The 24,755-nt window shown below is 35.8% G+C and overlaps 3 protein-coding genes and 1 non-coding gene across 16 annotated transcripts; 3 read left to right on the top strand and 1 right to left on the bottom strand.

Annotated features, from left to right (window-relative positions):
- Positions 1 to 344: 344 nt before the first annotated feature.
- On the bottom strand, positions 345 to 2,746 carry LOC114322930 (postsynaptic protein-like protein). The gene is made up of 4 exons (XM_028270396.2): positions 2,607 to 2,746; positions 2,332 to 2,449; positions 752 to 843; positions 345 to 638 (listed from the first exon to the last, which is right to left on the bottom strand). The coding sequence occupies exons 1-4, from the start codon at positions 2,620 to 2,622 to the stop codon at positions 574 to 576; spliced, it is 291 nt and encodes a 96-aa protein (XP_028126197.1). The 5' UTR covers positions 2,623 to 2,746; the 3' UTR covers positions 345 to 573.
- A 49-nt stretch (positions 2,747 to 2,795) lies between these two features.
- On the top strand, positions 2,796 to 2,875 carry TRNAL-UAG (transfer RNA leucine (anticodon UAG)). Its single transcript has one exon. It is a non-coding gene; the product is annotated as a tRNA-Leu (tRNA).
- A 9,467-nt stretch (positions 2,876 to 12,342) lies between these two features.
- LOC114322928 (Tetratricopeptide repeat (TPR)-like superfamily protein) lies at positions 12,343 to 23,747 on the top strand. Of its 13 annotated transcripts, XM_082888183.1 has the most exons (11): positions 12,344 to 12,907; positions 14,894 to 14,986; positions 19,701 to 19,768; positions 19,907 to 19,937; positions 20,517 to 20,593; positions 20,708 to 21,097; positions 22,425 to 22,466; positions 22,560 to 22,657; positions 22,815 to 22,872; positions 22,974 to 23,047; positions 23,533 to 23,747. In XM_082888183.1, the coding sequence occupies exons 1-9, from the start codon at positions 12,481 to 12,483 to the stop codon at positions 22,870 to 22,872; spliced, it is 1,284 nt and encodes a 427-aa protein (XP_082744309.1). In that variant the 5' UTR covers positions 12,344 to 12,480; the 3' UTR covers positions 22,974 to 23,047; positions 23,533 to 23,747. The 13 variants fall into 13 exon arrangements, with proteins under 13 accessions (XP_082744301.1, XP_082744302.1, XP_082744309.1 ...); XM_082888177.1 differs by having other exon boundaries at positions 22,425 to 22,657; XM_082888180.1 differs by having other exon boundaries at positions 22,425 to 22,657; positions 22,977 to 23,047.
- Positions 15,867 to 18,353, top strand: LOC145788615 (Pentatricopeptide repeat (PPR) superfamily protein). The gene has a single exon (XM_082888174.1). It carries the CDS (start codon positions 15,867 to 15,869, stop codon positions 17,637 to 17,639), a length of 1,773 nt encoding a protein of 590 aa, XP_082744300.1. The 3' UTR covers positions 17,640 to 18,353.
- Positions 23,748 to 24,755: the final 1,008 nt, after the last annotated feature.

The following is a 24,755-nucleotide window of genomic DNA, read 5'->3' on the forward strand; positions in this document are numbered from 1 at the left end:
TTTGATGTTTAAGTTTTGGGGGTTTTAATTATTTGTTCTTTGTAGTGATCCAATCTGACAGCATGTACATGCTCAAGTTCTTATCTCCCTCTGGTTATATTTGTTTGTTTCTATGGTTGAAATCTAAAGTTTTCAAAAACTTATTACGAACCAAATCAAATTGAGGAGTAGATTACTGAAATTTGCTTGAAAATTTTATGAGTTTTAAAATGCATTTAAGCTTAAGATCGTTTCAAATGAACTTTAATCAATTCTTGTTTTTTAGTGTATAAAAAGCCTATTGAGCGGAGGATGAAAACAAAAAACCAAAAGCACCATATTCTACAAAGGAGCTCAAAGACAAATGAGGGAAACTGCATTGAGCCATGACTAGCCAATTTCATTGATCACAAAGGAACCTACTAGGCTACTAAGCACACAAATACAGAACATGATTGTTAATACTTGTCTCAATAAAATCTGTGGGCTCTCATTCAACATAGAGTGCAAAATATTTTTACAGTAGTGCTAGTTATGAGTAATGAGATTAGTAAGAAATGCAATAGCAAGTAGAACACATCCATCTTCTCCATATCATACATTGCTTTGTTTGTAAAATTTGGTATCAAGGACTTGCTTACCACACATCGCACATACCCCTGCACAACGTGACCCACATCAGATAATTTCAGAAAGTAAAAAAAGTGATAAATGCATGAAACGACCAATAAAATAATAACAAAAATGAGAATTAGAATCTCCGATCACTTACCTTTCGAGTAAGCACAGGTGTGACAGTACTTAGCCTCTTGGTGTACTTGCTGCTTGCAGATTGTGCACTTGGTATTTCCATATGGAGTCCATCTGCTAAGCATATAAATTTTTGAATCAATGGAATGCACACTAAGAATAGCAGAATCATACCCTTGCTTGCTCATGTTTCACATCCATTTGTGTTTCTATTTTAATCTTGAAACAGTATTAACCAATTTACACTAGAGATTGCAAGATTTCCCAATATATAATATTGAATAGGACAAGAATAATGATTTTTTCAGTCTTTCACCATATAATAACATGCCCAAGTTTTTCATTACCCATTGCAATTTGCCCAAGGGCATTTCAAAAAGTAAAATTGTTTGTTATATGATGAAAATATCATGGATGAGGATTTGGTGATCATGGTCTTCTTGAATAGTTACAGATTATAACAGATTTTCCAAATCTGTAGACGAGTGCATGGGGAGAGATTGAGATGGTTGGCACCACAAGAAAATTTGTTTTATATTACAGAGGGCAAGGCTGTCTTTTTATTCAACTAGCCATTACCTATGTTTTAGAGAATTTTTTATGGCAACATAATTTTGAGCAGAAATAGGCACTTCCTCCCACAGTCAAAGCTGAGGAAATGCAAATACTTCCCAAACGATGATAATTTTTTTTATTTATCTATAGCTACTTTTTTTTTTAAAAAAATTTCTTTGAACATCATTACTATTTACCGCTGTTCTAATACAACCAGGCTAAACGAAGAGAGCAACCATTTATTTTATTTTTTGATTAGTAACTATAAAATATTTTTCAACATCCATTGTTGGTTGCATACTTGTATCCAGTGAACTTTCAACAACAGTGATCGTCGGTGCTGGAGTCTTTAAGAGCATCTCCAACCATACTCTCTAAAAAATATCTACCCAGAAGTCTATTTCTTTGGACTGTGTTTGAATCATGGATTCGGATAGGAAATGAAAAAGGAAAAGTGATAAAACCAAACAAATTTGTGTCCAAATCAATGATCCAAACATAACGTTAATGTACACTCCAACAATGCTCTCTAGTTTAGTCATCTTCCTTCAAATTATTATTTCTTTCAATTTTTCCAAAAAAAAAAAAAAAACAAATGCGATTAATGAACATATTTTTTGGCCAACGGAACAAGTTCATTAGGCAAAGGAAAAGATGAAAATTGCTAATCCAGAAATCGACATTTAGGTTAAAAAAATTCAAAATTTACCACCTTTGGAAGCACAATTCATTAGCAAACAAGCATCAAATAATCAAAATCAAACAAATTGCACTAAATTGGCATGAAATAGAAGCAGATTAGTTAGAGCACCAACACAATCTCTGTAAAATACAAGGAATTAAGGCAGTACTTCAAATTTTATTGTTTTATAAAAAGTAGGGTTTAGTCAGATTAGGGCTCAAATACTTCAAATTAGCCTACTTTCTTCGCATACAAAATCAATAACGCAAAATCACAAAAGCATACCGAACATTACACGAGTGAATCGCGAATCGCAAATCAATTGATCAATCGATAGTGCAAAAGATTTCTAGAGAGAGAAAGACCTGTTTTTCTTGGAGAGGAGTTTGTTCTCGTTGATCTTGCGGCCACCGCCTTCGGTGGTGTTGCTGGCTCCGGCCTTCCACTTGTCCGGGACTATCACCTTCGTCAACTTCTTCTCACCTACAATCACCATCAAAATCACAATTCAATTACGATACACACATATACACAAATAAATATAAATATATATACATATATATATATCACTAGATATATGTTCGTAAATCAGCATATGAGTATGAGATTCGAAAGAAAAGGAGGTGGAGGAAGGACTTACACTTTTCACACACCATTGTTATCTGGCAAGCGAGCGCTGTTTGGCTTCCGAGAACTTGCAAGAAAAGTGAGAGAAAACAGAGACCGAGTAAAGGAGGCCTCTGTTTCTTTTGTACCAAATATACTTAAATAGTTTAATTAAAAAAAACGTTTGTATAATAATAAAAACTATCAGAAAAGTTTTCAATGCGACAGTTTGGCCGAGTGGTCTAAGGCGCCAGATTTAGGCTCTGGTCCGAAAGGGCGTGGGTTCAAATCCCACAGCTGTCAATTTATTTTTTTATTTAAAAAAAAATTATTTTACATTTATATTTTTTATTTTACATTTATATTTTTTTTGGTTGAAAATATCACAACATTTATATGTTTTTTTGGTTGAAAATATCACCATCACTTGTGACTTTAATTTTTTTCCTTTACCACTCAAGCATTTTTACATTTTTTTTGGTTGAATATATTTTTTTTTGGTTGAAAAAATCACTTCATCTCTCAATGGAGGTGTTTGTTTCAGCTTTTCAGAGCCAACTTATGGCTTTTAGCTTTGAAAAAGTTATTTTGGACTGTTTGGTTAAACTTATTTCAAACAGCTTCTGATTCTAACAGCTTATTTTAACTCAAAAAAGTTGATTCTAAGAAACTGCTCACCCCTTGCTTCTGATTATCAGTTTCTGCTGTGGACATGTTAATTTATGGTTATACTCTTAAATTTTTTTATTTTTTATTTTTTTAAAAATAGAAAAAGACTCAAATGGACTATAGATTATTATTATTATTTTTTATGAGAAATGTAGACAAACAAAAAATAAAAATTAATTGAAAAAGTTACTTCACAGCTTATTTAACAAACACAGCAACTTAAATCTATAATTCAACAGCTGCACCAAACAGATTAACAACTTCTGATTAAAATCATAATCTATAATCTGTTAAGCTATAATCTATAAGTTGTTTTAACAGCTACACCAAACGGTTATATATACATATATCACTGTAACTTGTGAATAATATTTTATTTATGATGAAATATTTTTGGTGAAAAGATACTCCTCAAAACTATCACATTATTAAAACTAGAAAATTTTATAACTTGTATATAGTATATATTTTAAATATTTTCTCTCGTTGAAATATCTTTTTGTATATACTTTGAGTCTTACCATACTTATAATATTTTATTCCTCGAAATATTTTTTTTGTATATATTTTGGTGTCTTACTATACATACCCACTTCAGTTATAATTGAAACATCAAGATAAATCACAATTAAGGTTTCATTTGGATACTTGAGTTTGTGGCTAAAAAATTTAAAAGTCACTATAAGTTACAATATCACTTTTCTCTATTTTATGTACCATTTTTTTTTTATATAAAAGTGAAAAAAAATCAATAAAAATAATCAATTCTCAAACAGACCTAAAAAAGAGTTAAAAGACCTTTTCAGTCATAAAATAATAATTACAAAATGTTATAATTAAATCACAATTAATATTATAATAAATTGGAAATAACTTTTTCACGGTTGTCCCGTGAATCAGTTGGTTTAGATGAAAAAAAATGCCAAATCAATCACTTGTAGTCACATTTGTAATTGTTTACTTCCATATGCCTCATGTGATTACAACTCTCTTTGTGTCCCTCTGCCTCCGACTCACAAACACCCATCACCATTGGAAATCCACAACCTACACCATCCATTGTCTCCTCCTACCCACAAAACACACTATCGACCATCTCTTTCTCCTTCTATTTCTCTTTCTTAGCACGAAACTCCTCTCCTTCCATCTTCCATATACTGTCTCCAGTCACATCTATCACAAAAACCCTCTCCCTTACAACCTCCAATCACTAATACACTTTTGAGTTTTTGTTGGGGTCGAGATTCGACCATATTTTGGATCAATCATCCCATGTTGAAGTCAGTAGAATGGGTTAGCAAACACTAAAATATAATGGCTAAAAGTTGTTGGACAATGGTAGTTGGTTTATGGTAGTGATGATGGGTCCGTTGATAATTTTGTTGGAGAAAAATGGTTGAATAAGAAATTGCCTCATAAATGTGTATATAACTCACACATTTAAGGCTCATCAGTTTTACAAAATTGATTGGGCAGTTTTGCTAGCATTAGTTGCCAGCCTTGATGGCTAGAGGCTCTTCCCCTCTCCCCCATGGTCTATAAAAGGAGGCCCTATTCCATGAAAAGAGATATAGAATTTTTCCTTGACATCCATACACTGTCAGTCTACTTCTCCTATAATTTTCTTCCTGAGAGAGAGTGATGCTGTTGTCCGTTCGCTAAGTTAATCAGAAGGTGCTTCTGTTGTAGCTGGTAAAAACCGTCGTATCTTGGGAAGTAGACGCCGGCGTACCTCTAGCACCCAACGGTGAGGCGGCGAATCTATTTTAAGGAGACTGTAGTATCACACAGGTTTCGGTTTCCTTCCTTTAACCATTTTATATTTTATCTGTATTTTATTCAGCATGTTATTTTTCCTGGGATTGAAGATTTGTTTTGTTCATCTCATAATTTTGCGATATGTAATGTGAAATTATGTAATGTGAGTATTTTTTCCTAACAAGCTTAAAATAGACCCAACGAAATGGCAACTGTCTCTGATGCTGCTACTGCTGCTGCTAATGTTGGTGGGGATCCGAACCCCGGGGCGACTGGCTTGCCAACCCCTGCTGTGACCTCTGTGGTCAATCCTCCTGTTGTTACTCCGGCTGTTCCGGAAGGACCGCTCAATCATCACGAGCAGCCGGAGAAGTTCACGGGAGTGAATTTTCAAAAGATGGCAGCAGAAGATGCTGTTTTATTTGACTATTCTAAGCCTTGCGAGGTTTCTGAGTGAAGATGTACCAGCCGTAGAGGAAAATGAGCAAAATAAACAAAAGCTCATGGCTCTGGACGCTTGGAAACAAGCAGACTTCTTATGCCGGAATTACATTCTGAACGGCATGGCGGATCCGCTTTTCAACATGTTCTATGCCAAGAAATCGACTAAGGAGTTGTGGGATGCCTTGGACAAAAAGTACAAGACCGAGGATGCTGGGGTAAAGAAATTTATTGTCGGTCGGTTCCTGGACTTCAAGATGGTGGACTCTAAAACTGTCCTGAGTCAAGTCCAAGAGTTCCAAGTGATTCTGCACGAGATACATGCAGAAGGGATGATCCTAAGTGAGTCATTCCAGGCAGCTGCTTTGATTGAGAAGCTGCCTAACGGCTGGAAAGACTTCAAGAACTACTTGAAGCACAAACGAAAGGAGATGACAGTCGAAGAGCTCGTTGTCAGGCTCCGGATTGAAGAGGACAACAGGAAGAAAGGAGGGAGTACCTCCACTGTCAAAGCCAACATGGTTAAGCATGGCGAGTCCTCGGGGGCGAGGAAAAAACCACCGACAGGCAAAAGCTCAAAGTTGGGGGCTAGAGGAGGAATCTCCAAAAGGCCAACCTATAAGCCAAAGGAGTCTACTTTTAGGTTCGATGGCGAATGCTTCAACTGTGGAAGTGACGGGCATCGGGCAGTTGATTGTCTGAAGAAGAAGCCTTACAGGAAAAACCCTCCCCAACACAAAAACCGGGCACATATGGCTGAAATGGAGGAATTGTCACACGGTGTGGACGACATGCATCTGTTAGCCGTCGTGTCAGAAGTGAACATGGTGGGGTCAAACCTGAGGGAGTGGTAGGTGGACACTGGGGCCACTCGCCATATTTGTGCAGAGAAGAGAATGTTCACAACTTTCGAACTGATTTCAAACGGGGAGAAGTTGTTTATGGGAAACTCTGCAACCTCAGCTGTTGAGGGTAAAGGTAAGGTGATCCTGAAGATGACTTCAGGAAAAGAACTGACTTTGAACGATGTCCTTTTTGTGTCGGACATTCATAAGAACCTTGTCTCGGGATCTTTCCTAAGCAAGTATGGCTTCCACATGGTGTTTGAATCAGACAAGGTCGTGTTGACCAAGGGCGGGGTCTATGTGGAGAAGGGATATATGTCAGGTGGTATGTTTAAATTGAATGTAATGACACTTATCCCTAAGATTAATGAGAAAGCTTTTTCTTTTGCTTATATGCTTGAGTCCCCTAATTTATGACATAGTAGATTGGGTCATGTAAATTTTGACTCTTTACGTAGATTAATCAAGTTAGATCACATACCATCTTTCAAGATTAATCCACAACACAAGTGTGAAACTTGTGTAGAAGCAAAATTGACAAGGTCTTCTTTTCATTCTATTGAAAGAAGTACCCAGCCTTTAGGTTTAGTGCATAGTGATGTGTGTGACTTGAAAGTTGTACAATCACGTGGTGGCAACAAGTACTTCATCACTTTTGTTGATGATTGCACTAAATACTGTTATGTGTATTTGCTTAAAAGCAAAGACAAGGCTATTGATAAATTTATTCTTTTTAAGAATGAAGTTGAGAATCAATTAAGCCGGAAAATCAAGGCATTGAGAAATGATCATGGTGGTAAGTATGAATCCCCGTTTGCCGAGACTTGTGCTCAATTTGGGATTATTCACCAAACCACAGCGCCTTATTCGCCTCAGTCAAATGGTGTTGCTGAGCGGAAGAACAGGACGCTGAAAGAGATTATGAATGCAATGTTGATAAGTTCTGGGTTACCACAGAACTTATGGGGGGAAGCAATTCTCTCCGCGAATTATATTCTTAATAGAATACCACGGAAGAAAGTGGACAAGACTCCATATGAGTTGTGGAAAGGTCACAAGCCTTCATATAAATACTTACGAATGTGGGGGTGTCTTGCAAAAGTGGCGGTACCTACACCCAAGCGGGTTAGGATAGGTCCGAACTTGTTGGGAAAAACTACTCACATTACATAATTTCACATTACAAATCGCAAAATTATGAGATAAACAAAACAAACCTTCAATCCCAGGAAAAATAACATGCTGAATAAAATACAGATAAAATATAAAATGGTTAAAGGAAGAAAACCGAAACTTGTGTGATACCACAGTCCCCTTAAAATAGATTCGGTGCCTCACCGTTGGGTGCTGGAGGTACGCCGGCGTCTACTTTCCAGGATACGACGGTTTTTACCAGCTACAACAGAAGCACCTTCTGATTAGCTTAGCGAACGGACAACGGCAGCACTCTCTTTCAGGAAGAAAATTATAGGAGAAGTAGACTGACAGTGTATGGATGTCAAGGAAAAATTCTATATCTCTTTTCAAGGAATAGGGCCTCCTTTTATACACCATGGGGGAGAGGGGAGGAGCCTCTAGCCATCAAGGCTGGTAACTAATGCTAGCAAAACTGCCCAATCAATTTTGTAAAACTGATGAGCCTTAAATGTGTGAGTTATATACACATTTATGAGGCAATTTCTTATTCAACCATTTTTCTCCAACAATCCCCCACATGAATAAAAATTGACCGAATACAGCAAACGCTCAACGTTTATCAACAAAGACTCGGAAAGAGAGAGAGCACATAGACTAACCCTGCATCAGAAAAGGTAGCTGTTGGCCTTGAACCTTTCGTAGTGAAAGCCTATCGGATTTACTGGCTGACCAGTGAACGTGATGTCTTGAACTGTTCTGCCGTTTATGTAAACCGAGACAATAGACCTCACACAGGAGTTAGTCTAACCATTATTCTTGTTCTCACTGGTGTGTCCGGTATGGCCCTGGAACACTAGCCTGGTTCTGTGAGTGTTTTTAAAGAATTCGGCCTTGGTAATTCTTAAAGAAGCGGCCCCACTTCGCACTCACATAGGTGACCTAGATACGGTATTTCATTATACCACATCACTAAGGTCATTAAAAGCATTAGCTTAACCTTCCACCCCACAGGGCATCATTGTATAAAGGAATGGGCAAGAGGATTTACCTCTTCAGTGACTCACCCGTTACACGAAGTTAGGTTGTCCCTTTGAACCTAGATCTTGGGATCTCCAGTCAACTAGGTTGGGTTTTCCGTTCAGGTAACCTTTACTAAAGGTCTTAACCCCATTCCTCTTGACGACTTTTCTACTAACTCTCGAGTTAACCTTTTAATTAGCGGATCCGCAATGTTGTCCTTAGACTTGACATAGTCTAGAGAGACAACTCCATTTGAGAGTAGTTGTCGTATGGAATTATATCTACGACAGATATGTCTAGACTTTCCATTATATATATTACTCTGTGCCCGACCAATCGCTGATTGGCTATCGCAATGAATACTGTTAGCTGGCACAGGTTTCGGCCAACGTGGAATATCCTCAACAAACTGGCGAAGCCATTCAGCTTCTTCAGTTGCTTTATCTAAAGCAATAAACTCAAATTCCATCGTTGATCTCGAGATACACGTTTGCTTAGCAGATTTCCAAGACACGGCTGCCCCTCCGAGGGTAAACACATAACCACTAGTGGATTTGGAATCTTTTATATCAGATATCCAATTTGCGTCACTATACCCTTCAAGTACCGCTGGGTATCTGGTATAATGCAGCCCATAATCCAGGGTGTAACGGATATACCCCAACACCCGCATAATGCCCTTCCAATGAGTAACATTAGGATTACTCGTGTATCTACTCAGCCTACTAACAGCGTAGGCGATATCCGGCCTTATACAACTCATCAGATACATCAAACTCCTAATGATCCGAGAATATTCTAGTTGAGAGACACTTTCACCATTATTCTTGGTCAAATATAGACTTAAGTCTACCGGTGTCCTAAACATAATTGTATCTAACTTTCCAAATTTCTCAAGTATCTTATTAACATAATGAGCTTGAGAAAATACAATACCACCAGATGTTCTGGTGATCTTAACACCCAGAATGACATCTGCAAGGCCCATATCCTTCATGTCAAACTTAGAGTTTAACAATCTTTTGGTAGCTTTAATCATTTCATCATTGCTACCAACAATGAGTATGTCATCAACGTATAGACACAAAATGACATAACCTTTGTCAGTGTCTTTAACATATATACACTTATCATACTCATTGATTCGAAACCCATTTGACAACATAGCATTGTCAAACTTCTCATGCCATTGTTTGGGAGCTTGCTTCAAACCATACAATGACTTGACAAGCTTACAGACTTTCTTACTTTTTCCTAGAGCTGAAAACCCCTCGAGTTGCTCCATGTAGATTTCTTCATCTAAATCTTCATTTAAGAAAGCTGTCTTTACATCCATCTGATGTATTTCTAAACCACGTAAAGCTGCTATTGCAATCACCATGCGAATGGATGTAATCCTTGTCACAGGTGAATACGTATCAAAGTAATCCAGGCCTTCTCGCTGTCTGTATCCTTTGATAACTAGCCGAGCTTTATATTTGTCAATTGACCCATCCGTTTTCATCTTTCTTCGAAAGATCCACTTACTCCCCAAGGCCTTACTGCCTGGGGGTAGATCAATCAACTCCCAAGTATAGTTCTGTAAGATGGAGTCAATCTCACTCTTAATTGCTTCTTTTCATAAAGGACTTTCAGGTGAAGTCACAGCTTCATGGAACGTTCGAGGTTCTCCCTTTAACATATAAGTCAAGAAGTCTGGACCAAAAGACTTTGTGGTTTTAGCCTTTTTACTCCTTCTTGGCTCATCTACTTCATCAGCTTGATCATCTACTTGATCAGTTATTTGATCAGCTGCTTGATCATCCATGTGATCATCTATGTGATCGTCTTCATAATCATCTATTTCTTTCATGGAACTCGGAACCCTGTCTTGGGGACGACACGGAAATACATCTTCAAAGAAAGATGCACTTCTAGATTCCATGATAGTATTCTTGTGTATATCTGAAATATTAGACTTGTGCACAAGACATCTATATGCACTACTATTTTATGCATAACCAATGAAAATACAGTTGAAGATTTGTTTTGTTCATCTCATAATTTTGCGATATGCAATGTGAAATTATGTAATGTAAGTAGTTTTTCCCAACAAATTTGAGGTTTATAGTCAGTATTAGAGGGGAATAGCTACAATGGGAACATAGGGGATAGAATTAAAAAGAGCTATGTGAAAGGGATGTTGGTGATTGGAGTTAGGGTTAGGGTTGGGATTGGGGTTGGGAGAAGAGAGGAAAGAAGAAAGGAGGAGGTAGTGGTGGAGGTTGTAATAGAAAAGAGGAATGAGGTGGTGGTAGTGGGTGAGGAAGAAGGTGGTAGGGTCGTTATTGATGGGGATTTGGAAGAGATGAGAGGGTGACGGTGGTTGTGACAATGGTGGGTGCTAAGAGAGAGTGAGAGGTCACAAGGCAAATTAAGAAAGGACAAGAAAGTTGTTAAATGCGTTGAATGCGTATGGGTAACATACAATATTTTAGGAGAAACACTATGATATACAATTCTTAAAAGAGGTGTATTATATGAAATTTATAATTAAAGAAAAAAATAATATAATTTCATACTTTTTGACTCATAATTAAAAAAAAATGTCATGTTAAATATAACATGAGATATAATTAAAGATCTCATAAGTTATAAATAAAATAATATTATAATTAAAAAAAATTTGTCATAACTAAAAAAAATAACATAATTAAAAATGCATATAATATGCATTTTTTTAAAGAGTGTGTATATTAAAATTTTCCATATTGTAGTATAATTTATAAATTAAGTGAGGTTGCCTTTGTTGTTTGGCTGTTGTAAATTTAAGCATTTACAGGTAATTAGTTAATCTCTAATAACATAAACAATATTATAATAAGTGATGACAAAATATATATATATATATATATATATATATATATGTATATAATTATTTAAACATATGATACATATATTTATTTTTATTATTTTTTAAGAGTGTATGATACATATATTTATTTTTATTATTTTTTAAGAGTGTATTATAAAATTCAGTAAGATTACATTCATCAAGTGAATGTTAATTAACACATTGATAGATAATTATGATAATTGTAATTGATAAAGGTAACACTAATAGTCCGAGCAAATATCCAACATTAGGATTGGACATAGTTATCCAACTCGCACAATCAGCCCTATCCGAACCGAACCGCACATGTATGGGCGGTTTCGCAAATTGAATAGGGTATGGTGCGGTTTGAAATATATAAGATTTTTGGATTGCGGATGGGTTGCGGTTTTGAACCGCACCCGTTACAACCCGCCCGCACTTAGCCAAATATAATTTTTTATTTTTTATTTTGAAAAAAAAACATGGACCGTTCGTTCATTATCTAGATCTATCTATTCTATCCTATCTATTTCACATTGTTCATATTACTCCCCCATTGTATCAATGTAAACTTGTTCCTTTCTCTTGCTATATTCATCAATTGGTAATTGGATGTTTCCACTATTGTGATAGTACACCCAGTTTGATTGCATAGAGAATTGAAAGAAAGGGAATAAATAAGGTTCAAAAATGGGATTTTGCTGTTTTTAATTTATTAATTATTAATGTTGAAACATTTTAGAAAATTGAAAAAAAATGACTCGAAATAAATATTTACAAAATAGAAAAAAAAAGTTCAAAAGTTAATTTTTAAAGAAAAAAAATCTAAACCACAAACCGCCCTCATATACGCAAACCTTATCCACATAAACCACAAACCGCACTACAGGCAGTTACGGTTTGATTTTTTCTCAAACCACATAAGTGTGGATGAGTCAAAACCAAACCACAAACAACACAAAACCGATCCGCGAACAGCCCTAACCTACATAATTCCAACAAATTTGATATATGAATTATTTTTATATAAAATTTCCTAATGTTTTCAGTTACTGTATCATTTTCCATTATGTTTCATCGCATAGCAAAGGTCTTTGCCATGGCCACACACTCGTACCTCCTTGTGCAGCATTGTTGAACATCCAAAATCCAACACCATACCCATCTCATTCTCAACTCCAATGCCACTTCGCAAACCCCATCTTTTCCTCAAATCATTTTCCACATCAACACCACAATCAACTTCTCTCAATTGGAGAACTCAATTCAAACAATCCCAACTCATCTCCCAAATCTCCTCCACCCTCTTGCAGAGACGCAATTGGGCTCCACTCCTCAGCACCCTCAACCTCTCCTCCTCAATCCTCACTCCACCTCTCTTCCTCCATATCCTCCACAGAACCCAATCCCACCCACAACTCTCTCTCACCTTCTTCAATTGGGCAAGAACAAACCTAGGGTTTAAACCAGATCTCAAAACCCTAAGCAAGCTGAACCAGATCCTAATCTGTTCCAGCCTCGCTTTGCAGTCAAAACCCATCTTGGATTCGTTGATTCAGACCTACCCACCAACCCAAATCGTTGATTCAGCGATTCATGCGTGTAGAGGTACGGATTCTCAGTCCCCTGTATTGGGTTCTGTTCTTGAATGCTATTGTAATAAGGGTTTTTTCTTGCAAGCTTTGGAGGTTTATAGGAAGAGCGTTGGTTATGGATATGTTGTCTCAATTCATAGCTGTAATGTGTTGTTTGATGCTTTGCAATTGAAGAATGAGATTAGATTGGCATGGTGTTTTTATGGTAGTATGCTCCGTAATGGGATTTTACCGGATAGGTTTACATGGTCTATAATTGCTCATATTCTATGTAAAGATGGGAAATTTGAGAGAATTGTTAGGGTTTTAGACATGGGTATGAATAATTCTGTGATATATAATCTGACTATTGATTGTTACAGTAAAATAGGAAACTTTAGAGCTGCTTTTGATCTCTTAAATGAGATGTGCAATAGAAAACTTGATTCGGGTTTTGGTACTTATAGCTCAATTCTTGACGGGGCTTGTAAATATGGGGATAATAAAGCGATTGAAATGGCAATGGATTCTATGATGGAGAAGGGGTTGCTTCCAAAGCTTCCATTATCGGATTGTGATTTGATCATTCAAAAGCTTTCTGAATTGGGAAGGACATATGCGATGGATATGTTTTTCAAGAGAGCTTGTGATGGGATGATTGAATTACAGCGTACTTCTTATGGATGCATGCTAAGGGCATTTTCTAAGGAAGGAAGAGTGAAGGAAGCAATTGGGATATACCGTGAAATGTTAGAAAGGGATATCAAAGCAAATAGCAGTTGTTATAATGCATTTGTAAATGTTCTTTGCAAGGAAGAACCGTCAGAGGAAATTAATGGATTGTTAAAAGATATAATTGGGAGAGGATTTAGTCCTTGTGCATTAGAATTGTCTATTTTTATAACTTCTCAATGTGCTAAACATAGATGGAGAGAAGCGGAGCAGCTTTTGAATGCAATTTTAGAGAAAGGGTTACTTCCGGATTCTTCATGCTGCTGCTCATTGGTGAAACATTACTGCGCTAGTAGACGGATTGATTCAGCTATTGCATTGCATAATAAGATGGAGAAACTAAATGGTATTTTGGATGTAACAACATATAATGTACTTCTCAATGGGCTGTTGAAAGAAAGGAGGGTTGAAGAAGCAGTTAAGGTATTTGATTACATGAGAACTCGAAAATTGCTGAGCGGTGATAGTTTTTCAATTATGATCAGTGTGCTTTGCCAGGAAAAGGAATTGAGGAAAGCCATGAAAATGCATGATGAAATGTTGAAAATGGGGCTTAAACCTGATGAAAAAACATATAAACGATTGATTTCTGGTTTTAAGTGATTTGTTGTCATAGATTTCTGGCATGTTGTGAAATGTTGCTCATGTACACACTGAATAGCCTATCTTAAAGTGGGAGATGGGAAATGGCATATTGGATTGTGATTTGGTCATTCAAAAAATGATTTTGCTTCCTACTACTCTCAAACCCGAAGATGAAAGGTTGTTTTCTAGTAGTGTTTTTATTATGGTAGTTAGAGATGATGGTGATGGTGATGGTGATGGTGATGGTGATGTTAGTGGTAGTGGTGGCATTGTGTTGAAGGTTAGTGGAATTATTTTTATAAAACCATAGTGAAATTTCACTGTAGAGAACTAATTTTTTATTTATTTATATTTATTATAGTTTTTATCTAATCAGTGAAATTTCACTGAAGTGAATTTTATGTGGATTCTATCGTACAACTGCACCTTGTTAATTTAGTTGTTGAACATAAATGTGCTTGTTTACATCTCTATTCAATTAATTGTATTTATCAATCTTTATTTATTATGTCTAAAAAAGTGATCAGCCCTAAAATTACAAATAAATTTAAAAAAAAGAAAAGAAAAGAGAAAGCATAGAGGCCACGCTAGATTATACCTGAGTGGTTAGCAAATTGCTCTGGAGGATTTTGAATTGTTGATTAGCCAATGCAGAATATTCTTTAAACTTTAGTTCTGACTAGATGATTGTTTTAATTTTCAGATATTGCTTCACACAATTATACAGATACAAATGGGAGTCACTGGTGTCCAAGAGAAAATACACAAACTCATGGATTGAAATTGCTTTATGATTGTAAGTTGCTTTCTAAAATTGGCATTGTGTGTTGCTTACTAAAATTGCCAGGGCAGTTGTTCTCTATTCATTTAATTTTCCTTCATTAGCGAGATATAATAATGACAGGAATGTATAACTTGTAAAGTACAATAATCATCTATCTGCTTTCAAATTGTCTAAATCTTCTTCTGCTAGAGTGTTCAAACATTTAGTAGTAGAGCCTGCTCTATTCAAAGCGTGGTTACAAGGATTGACTTGGTACATTCTATTAGTTTTCCAATGGTTCAGGCATATTGTTTTGGTTTATGAAAGTTCTAGGATATTTTTGTAGATTATAAACCCAAAAGTAGGTTGTATCAACCCAGGACTTGGGGAGCCAAAAAAATGAAATGGGACTTCGTTTACACTGTCAAACTGAAAGCATTTTCAGCTTTGTCTCAACGAAAACACATTCGGTTGTTGTTGCAACTTCATTATTTGCTTCAATGGGTATGTTTATGAACTATATGGTCCTTAGTGCACATTTCTAATTCTGATCCAGATTTGCTTAAAGCTATTAGAATTATATCTTCTCGAATAATTCATGGAATTGATTAGGTATGGCTGCCAATGAATGTAATCTTGTTTAGTCGCTGACCATGCTTATTTTTATTTATAATATTATATATTATCTGGGAAGGAAGTGTAGAGTTGTAAAACAATAAAAGTATTAAGCCTTTGCTCTATTGTTTAGTTCTTGAATGGCCTTATTATTGTTATTATTTTTTTCAATTATATTTATGACTGTTGGTATGGTTTGACTGTGAGCGAATTGCAAGTTGCAGGTGATCTGTTTGATGGTTTTCAGTAGTGTACTTTTGTGGAGTTCCGACTGGATTGCATTCTCTATTGGGAGTGTATGATAACTCTGCTACTTATGCATTCTCCCCATCGAATTATGTACAACTCTCCTTACTTCTCTGTTTTTGGTTCTGAATCCATGAGGCAAAATTGGCTTCGCATCATTCCATCTTTAGCTTCCAATTCAATCACCAGTTCTGCCCAGCGCAACCTTTGCACTCGCCAATTGCCGGCAGACGTTCAATCCATTCACACTCTACCAGAAGAACTAAATGGAACTGTGAACTCCATCTGTGATTCATTGCGGAAAGGCCTTAATTGGGACGCGCTTAGTAGAAGGTATAGTTCTGTTGAGTTAAGCAATTCAATGGTTGAAAAAGTACTACTACAACTGAAGGAACCAATTGATGCAAAGTGTACCTTGGGTTTCTTCCACTGGTCAGCTCAGCAAAAGCATTTTAAACATGAGACTTCCAGTTACTGTATTGTAATTCACATATTAGTCCGAGCAAAACTCATCAGGGATGCTCGAACTTTGCTCGAATCAGTTATGAAGAAAAGCATTTCTTGCAATTCTTCGCGATTCTCAGTTGTTGATTCTCTTCTTAATAGTTACAAAAGTTGTAATTCTATTCCATTGGTGTTTGATCTGTTGGTTCAAACTTATGCCAAGCTGAGGATGATAGACACTGGCTTCGATGTTTGTCAATACTTGAATGAACATGGGTTCACTTTAAGTGTCATTAGTTACAACACACTGATCAATGTAGTTCAAAAATCTAATCAGACAAGTATGGTTTGGAAAATCTATGAGCATATGATCCAAAAAAGAACATCCCCAAATAGTGTAACAGTCAGAATAATGATCAGTGCATTGTGCAAGGAAGGTAAGTTGCAAGAAACTATTGACATGTTGGATAGAATTCATGGGAAGAGTTGCTCTCCTACAGTGATTGTTAACACTAGTTTGGTCTTTAGGATCTTGGACGAGAGACGAGTTGATGAAGGAATGGTATTGTTGAAGAGGATGCTGCAAAAAAACATGATTCTTGATACTGTTTCTTATTCTATGATTGTATATGCTAGGGTTAAGCTTGGGAGTTTAGATTCTGCATGGGATGTTTATGAGGAAATGCTCAAAAGAGGTTTTCATGCAAATCCTTTTGTATACACTTCATTTATAAAGGCATATTGTATGGAGGGAAGGATTGATGGTGCGATTTGCTTGATGCAGGACATGAAAAATTTGGGTTTGAAGCCATTCAGCGAGACTTTTGATCATCTCATCATGGGTTGCTCACATGTGGGAAGATTAGAAGAAAGTGTAAACTTCTGTGAGAAAACAATGGAGATGAATTTTGTTCCTAGTTGTTTGGCTTTCAACGAAATGGTTGGAAAGCTCTGTCAAACCAGGGGCACCAGGCAGGCTAATGAGATGTTAACTAATCTGTTAGATAAAGGGTTTGAACCTGACCAGGTTACATATTCTCGGCTTATTGCTGGCTATGCCAAAGAAGGAAACATTCAGGAAGTTCTCAAGCTATACTATGAAATGGAATATAGATCACTCTCTCCTGGTTCACTGGTTTTTGCATCTTTGATTAGTTGCCTTTGCCAATGTGGAAAATTTGAGGAGGCAGAAAAATATCTTAAGGTTATGAAGGATCGATCGATACCACCATCTGCATATATTTATGAGACACTAATTGCCAGCCACTATATGAAGGGCAACAAGTCAAGAGCTCGTCAATTTTATAGGGAAATGGTTGGAGAAGGATTGGAACATAGTGACTCATGTTGTTGTGTTGGTGCAGAGGAACTTCGGAGCTAGCCCTTCTTGTGGAGGCATATTCTATGAATTGTCTAGGGTTGACTAGAAATCCATGCTGGTGAGAACTATCTGAATTATATTGTTGCACTTCTTTTGGTTGTGGCGTTGGTGCATGGTGTTGTGGCTAGTTGCCTTGACAATGAACCTCAATTGGGGCGAGTACCTTGCTTGTGGCGAGCTTGGTGCATGGAAGCAACCGTTGACGTAAATGGAGTATGGAGACCTTTGGTTAGCATTCGGAATGTGAGGCCTCTATTTGTGCGGATTGCTCTTGCTGACAATTTCGTGGGCTTGCTAAAAGACTAAATTGGTGCAATTTATAATGCTCAGATGGTCAAAAAATTAGGTGAGCTTGAACTTGGTGGAGTTTAGGCACCAAACGGGACAATTTTTTTTTGTGCCAAAGAGTCGTCCACAACGCCTTCTCAAGTATAATAATGCGTTATTAAAACGACACTAGAAGGATGACACGGAGAGAAGAAAGCATGAACCTTTTTATTTGTTTATTTATTTTGATTGGCATAGGAAATGATGCTAAGAATAATTGTTGAAAACTATTTTGAAATCTGAATTTGTGAGAAAAGGAAAAGAAACTATTGTTCTAGACGCGAGGGTTCTTATTGTGATTCATGCACTTTAGATTGATATATTTATACTTAATTGCTTGAACTTATATATTATTACATGATTGCAAAAATAACCTTGTTTCAATAATTTTGCGCTATCAAGTAACTTTGGAGATTTTGTTGCTGAGACGTAACTTTGGAAATTTTGTTGCTGAGACATATAAAAGCTTTTCTTCTTTTTTATTTTAGCTGGGTTATTATGCTTAGGGTTAGGGCTGTGTTGAAGCTTTATTGAGGCTTGTGTATGAAGACCTAGTGGAAATCATAAGCATCTTTAAAGATTTGTTTTTTTTGATTGAGGACACATTACACAAGGCTTGGTTTGGTTAGTTGTGTTATACATACTCAAAATTGCTGTATTGGCATTAATGTTATGAACATACTGTAGAACAAGTCTTTGTTATCCGATATGTGTCACTTTCTATGACAATCATGGAATTTGTGCGCCATTCTTTGTTTTTTGTTTAAGATTGAGGACAATTATATGTATTTCGAGTTATGTGTTGGCTTTGAGATAGATCCAGATTTACATATATTACAGGTCTGTTCCTTGTGTTTATCATCCCAGTTGCTATTTTCTTTTCAGGTTTTCTGGTTTTGATTCTGAGAAATGTTTCTAGGCTTACCCATCTGAATGTAGTTTTGAACTAGCTTCTCTTCATCTCAGTTCTTGAATTTAATTTGTATTTTCTATTAGACTGTAAAGGTGCATATTTTGAATGACTCGTGACTATACTTGATTCTGTTTAGAAAGAAAGATGTTTGCCTAACAGTAGGAAAATTTTCACTATAAGTTTTGTTGAAGGCTTGGTTCAGCAATATGTTTGCCTAAAGAAAGATGTTCGCCAAATATCTACTTTCAAAAACATCTTATTTTAGCTCATTTATTTTTTATTGTAACAATTAAATGTTTACATTTGAAGTCAAGTTGCAATGTTATATTTTTTTTGTTTGGCTACTCACTACAAGAAATTACATTTTTCCCGACCAATTTTGCTGACTAACTTTTATTTAGTTACAAAAAGTTTTTATTTGGCGACTAAATAAAAATTGGGTAGGCAAAGGGTTGGAGTTTTGCCGACTAATATATTTTAGTTGCCAAAATATAATTTTCTGTGACCAAAATTGAAATTTGGTAGGCAAAAGTCGAAGAGGGAAGACCAAAAACAAAGCGGGAATGAAAAAAATTTTAGCGACTAAAATATTTTGGTTGCAGATAATAAAACTACGCTGTTTTGGTGTTATTGAACTAAATTGAAGGTAAATACCGACCAATAGTTTTGTAGGGAAAAAACTGTCCAATATCAACAGAGTGAAATTGTTCAAACTCTTTATACCGTGCACCACTCCCGCGCACCACTCCTCATATACATGTCACCATCGATTCTCCTACTTGATTGCAGTCACCAAAGTTGCTTCTCCTCCGTCATCGCAGTCACCTGCTTCGCTTCTTCGACCAAGCATCAACGGCACTTCGAGAAGTCGAACGGCCTCCATTGTTACGTATGTATTTTCTCTCTGTTTCTCTCTCTCTCTCTCTCTCTCTCAATCTTTGTATTTGTTTTCCAATACTCCTTACATGGTTGCTCTCTATTTTCGCACCTAACAGCACCACCATCACCATTTTTCTGCTATTACCAGTTCGCCTATCTTCAAACAGCCCTGAGATCAGGTATGGGTCCTCTCTCTCTCGCTCAATTTCTCTATTTTCCTTTGTTGTCCCTATTTTTCAAAGCCAATTTGTTTGTTTTCCCTAATTTTCAAAACCCTAATGAGTGGATGTTTGAAGGGATGGCCTCAAATCTTACTCTCCAGACAATGCAAAAAATGAAAAATGATATATATATATATATATATATATGTATTCTTGTTTGTTCTGGATGGGATGACAAGCCCTTGCATTTTCATCATGATTCGTAAATTCTCTTGCTTCTCATAAACCAGAGATGTCAACATAACCTACATCTTAAAACAAGAGATACATGACATAAAATATTCGGAAAAATAAATAGCATAAAGCTGATACAAGGAAACTAAAACAGAGATACGAATCAAAGGGGACCATTTTCCTCAAAAAAGAAGCTGTAGTGTAAAGTGAGGTACAAAATAAAAATAATAAAATAGAATGGTAAAAGATTTACATAGTGCTTATTCTTCCTATTTTGGCAATGTTTTTTTTTCTCCTTCACTTTGATTTTTCCTTTTATTAATAAATTTATTTATTTTGAAATTTATTGTACTGATTGTGCAGAACTACTCTATATATGCTGTATGAGTGGAGAACAATCTGCTTTTGACTTGACAGTAACACTTTGTCTTCCGACAATGGTTTGTTTTTCAGCAAAGAATTATTAATTAGACCCCATGCTACATATGCTTGGTTTTTATTTTGAAGTTGATGAACGAGCTAATATAATTTTCTTCTTCAATTACTTGTTGCAGAGTGAGGCTTTGGCCATGAACAAGTTGGTTGCAGGGTTCACCAAGGATGTTGAAGAGTTTGCTTACCATTATGCCATGGAAGGAAAACTCATTGAGTTGGCTGTCTTGCTGATTGTGGCTCGAGAAAAGGTTTTGGTTCCCATCACATTCCATGGAAAAGATGGTGCTGGTTTAAATGGAAGTATGACAATTCATGAATGTCTTAGAAATCAATGTGTGTCTCTAATTAACGAGGAGATCAACCTTATGGATCAAGTTGAACATGAGAAATTAACTCGAATTCACAACAAGAAGACAATTATGAAGTTGGCTATGGTATTGCTAGAAGTTTTTGAGAGGGCTGGTAGTAGTATTGAGGAATATCATCAGCTACAACTACAGCAACCTGATGTATGTATTAATACCTGTCCAATCCTCTTTGTTTTGATGTTTCTTGCTTCTTTGTTTCGTAATACATACAACATTTATTTGGTATAGGTATATGCATTAATACCTGACCCAGCAAATTTGGAATTATTTATTTATTTTTTTGGGTAAATTACACTTACACCCTCTGAGGTTTGGGTTTAATACATGTCACCCCTTGACGTTTGGGAAATTACACTAACCCCCCTGTCATTGTAATTATTTAGACGGAATGAAGACATTGAACTCATGCACTATCTCTTTTTTTGCTTTGCTTTACTTTCTCTTTTTTTTCTCATTTCCTTAACTTTTTTTTTTTTAATGTAATTTCCTCTATTTTTCTACTAGGAGTTGTTACCTTTTATATAAGTAGGGGGGTTTGTGTAATGAGACTATTAACCACAGGGATGGGAATATAATTTCCAAAATGTCAGGGGGTGGGTAGTAATTGAACCAAACTTCAAGGGGTGTCAATGTAATTTGCTCTATTTCTTAATTGTCAGAATGCAACTTCTTTTATGTGAAAATAACCAACTTCCATGCATAATGTGTTGCTAATTTGGTGATTGAAGGATTAAATAGGATCTAGGTAGTTACGCTCTGAACCTTTTCTTGATGAGAAAACATGTCAAACTAAATCCTGTAAGTATGTTCAAGGTCAAAGCTATTGGTCAGATTAGTTGGATTCAATGGTTCCATAATTTCCCCCTCAAATAACAAGTTTGCAAGATTCCATTTACATTGTCTTCTGTTTAAACAATAGGGTTCTCAACTACCATCTCTTATTCAAAACGTATAAAAAACTATGGTTGGTGGGATTTGGAACCACATCTCTTGTGGTGAAGCCAAGTGCCTTCACAATTAGACTATGTCATCAAGCCCTTGTAAAATTTTATCTTATAATATGGCCTCATAATCATTTTATTTCATTCTTTATAGTATTTATGAATTGTTTAACATATATATATATATACATATTTATCGTTTATGCTGAATATTACGTTTCTTGATTTGCAACAAATAGGATTTCAATTCGCGATTGTTGATTTGATAACTAAGATTTTGTTTCTTGAGGTTGTGTTTGGATCTTGGATTTGTAGATGGCTTTATATTGTTTTATATTGGGAAAATAAAAGGCATGGGAAAGATTAAAAAATCACAAATCCAATATCCAAAGACTACCTAATTAGATGGAGGTCCCAACTTCTCCAGCCAGGCTTCCAGTAATACCTGCTTGCTTAAAATCTCTATTAACATTCTGTCATCTAAATTTTTGTATCTTGCATGCTAATTTTCGTCTTTTGATCTCCAGATGGATATCTCAGCTTCCTCATGTGGATATAAGCTGATGTTTGTAAGTTGTGAAAGTAACAAAATTGTATTCACATGTGCAGTAATGCATATCAGCACATTGTTACGTAAGGCAATCATTTGGTGCTCCTTAGAGGTGCAGAGAGAACATGTGGGGAAAGATGTTGCTCTGAGGCTTGTGGAAGCAGGCTTTAACTTGGAGGCTGGAGACTTTGATTTTAGCACTGGAGACTGGTTTGAGAACCTAATATTTAACGTTTGAATGTCTTTTCTGGATTGTGTTTGTTTTTTTATGCACATTTGTTGATCATCCTTTGTGGTTCAGTATAACTACACTATTATGTCATTGAATGGCTAATTGACACTTGGGAGTACCTTTCTTTCTTGACAGGATCGTTTCCTACAATTCTGCAATGACCTCTACCAAGTACATAGATATACTTGATTAGGTAATTTATTGAGTTCTAATTGAAATAATCTAACTTCTGCTTCATAAGTAATAATGAAGAAATACAAATGGTATGCAAGTTTCTTATATGTTTTCTTACAGAAGATAAGTCGTCTCAATTGTGGAGCCCTCACTTGCCCATGCAGCAGCAAACAAATGCGTTTTTGCCCCCAAGGGTTAGAAAATGATATTTGTTTTGTTTTTTGCAATTATTTTTGTTGGTTCAACTATTGCTAGGAGTCTTGTTTCTTGGATGCTTTGTGCTATAACGAACAGCATCACTAATATAATTTTACTCCTTTTGAACTTATTGCCTGCATTAGCGGGGGAATTCCAAGGTACCATTGCCCCAATTTTTTTTGGGTACACGACTCATCCTTTTATTGATGGAGCTGTGAATTTGTTTGAGCTTCAAGTTTGTTTCCAACAAATTAATGCCAACTTGGAACTACTTTTGGGATTATGCATCATTTGGTGGTTTTAATGATTAATTGGAGATGCTATCTCCAATTAGTGTTTTCCTCCTATTCTAGATCATTTATCAGGAGTTTGAGGAGTTGGAACTATCAAATAATTTGGTTGTGTTGACTTTTTACTATACTGTTGTTGGGCAGATTTGGTTAGATTTGGCAATCAATGAAATCAATTTTAAATGATGCAGGTGCTTGGAGGACTTACAAATCCGTTGAATCCGGAAGACTACCTGCTCAAATGAGAAGGCTTTTGGAACTATATGTACTTTAATCTGGAAGATTACCTGCTCAAATGGGAAGGCTTATGCATGTATGCTTGTCTGTGCGTGTACATGTGTGTTTACTTTTTGATGGATCTTGATGGATTGATGACGTTATAACAATGCAATTTTTTTTTCCTTTCTCTTTTCTTCTAGTTCTATATTAAACTCTAACCCCCATTAGTATTAATCTTTTCTTTTCTAATCTTTTTATGTGACCTTTGATAAATTTTCAGTAATTAAGGATGCTTATAATTTTCCTTTCTTTTTATTTTTTTTTATTTTTATAATTGGAGTTGAGGGTGATGGAGTGCAAATCCTGATTAATAATGATCTAATTGCATATATAGATGATTAAAGTCTTAAGATAACATTCATTTAGAGGACATTTTTGACAGAGTAGGTGATAATTAAATCAGTACAATAATTGTAGAATAAGCAATTATATCCCCAGAAGAAAAACAAAACAAAAAGTTTTGTTATTGATATGTACCCATTATTTATTGATATTTTGGCAAACCCTCATGCAACATGATCAACGCAAGTACCCATTATTTATTGATATTTTTCATTTCAACTATATATATATATTTTTCCCAATTTTAATGAATATTTATAGGTTCATACTTTATATTTTTCCTCTGAAAGTTCATCACAGCAATGTTGCTATTACTTTATATTGACATTGAATGAGCTATTCATTGCATCATTGTAAAATTGCAATGACTATTTTGATGCATGTGTGACATGTCACCGTCAAATTCGGTTTTTGAAATGCTCACTCTCATCACATCAGTGATGATATGACGTCATAAAAGTGGAATTTTTTTGATTAGGGTGCTAAGAAGTTTTGTTACTCATTTACAATTTGCGAATGATACTATATTCTTCTCATCAAAAGAGAAAAGTAAGGTGGAGAGTTTGTTAAAGATTTTGAGAATTTTTGAAAGTGTCGAGCCTCAAGGTCAATCTTAACAAGAGTAGTGTTGTGGGTATTAATTTGGACGATAGCCATGTGCATAGGGTGGTGGCTATGTTGGGATGTTCAATTGATTCATTTCCTCCCAAATATTTGGGGCTGCCTGTTGGGAGGAGATCCTAGATTGGTGTCTTTTTGGGGATCTGTTCTTATCAAAATTGGAAAAAGATTG

This window comes from Camellia sinensis, chromosome 9 (assembly GCF_055761805.1).
Source record: "Camellia sinensis isolate YWXY chromosome 9, ASM5576180v1, whole genome shotgun sequence".
Lineage (NCBI taxonomy): Eukaryota > Viridiplantae > Streptophyta > Magnoliopsida > Ericales > Theaceae > Camellia > Camellia sinensis.

Excerpts from the sequence above, each read along its gene's own strand:
- LOC114322930 (XM_028270396.2), bottom strand. Across the intron at positions 844-2,331 it reads CTCCTCTCCAAGAAAAACAG|ATGGACTCCATATGGAAATA; the intron begins GTCTTTCTCTCT and ends TATGCTTAGCAG. Across the intron at positions 639-751 it reads CACCTGTGCTTACTCGAAAG|GGGTATGTGCGATGTGTGGT; the intron begins GTAAGTGATCGG and ends CACGTTGTGCAG.
- LOC114322928 (XM_082888175.1), top strand. The coding sequence starts at position 12,481 with ATGCCACTTCGCAAACCCCATCTTTTCCTCAAATCATTTTCCACATCA.
- LOC145788615 (XM_082888174.1), top strand. The coding sequence starts at position 15,867 with ATGATAACTCTGCTACTTATGCATTCTCCCCATCGAATTATGTACAAC.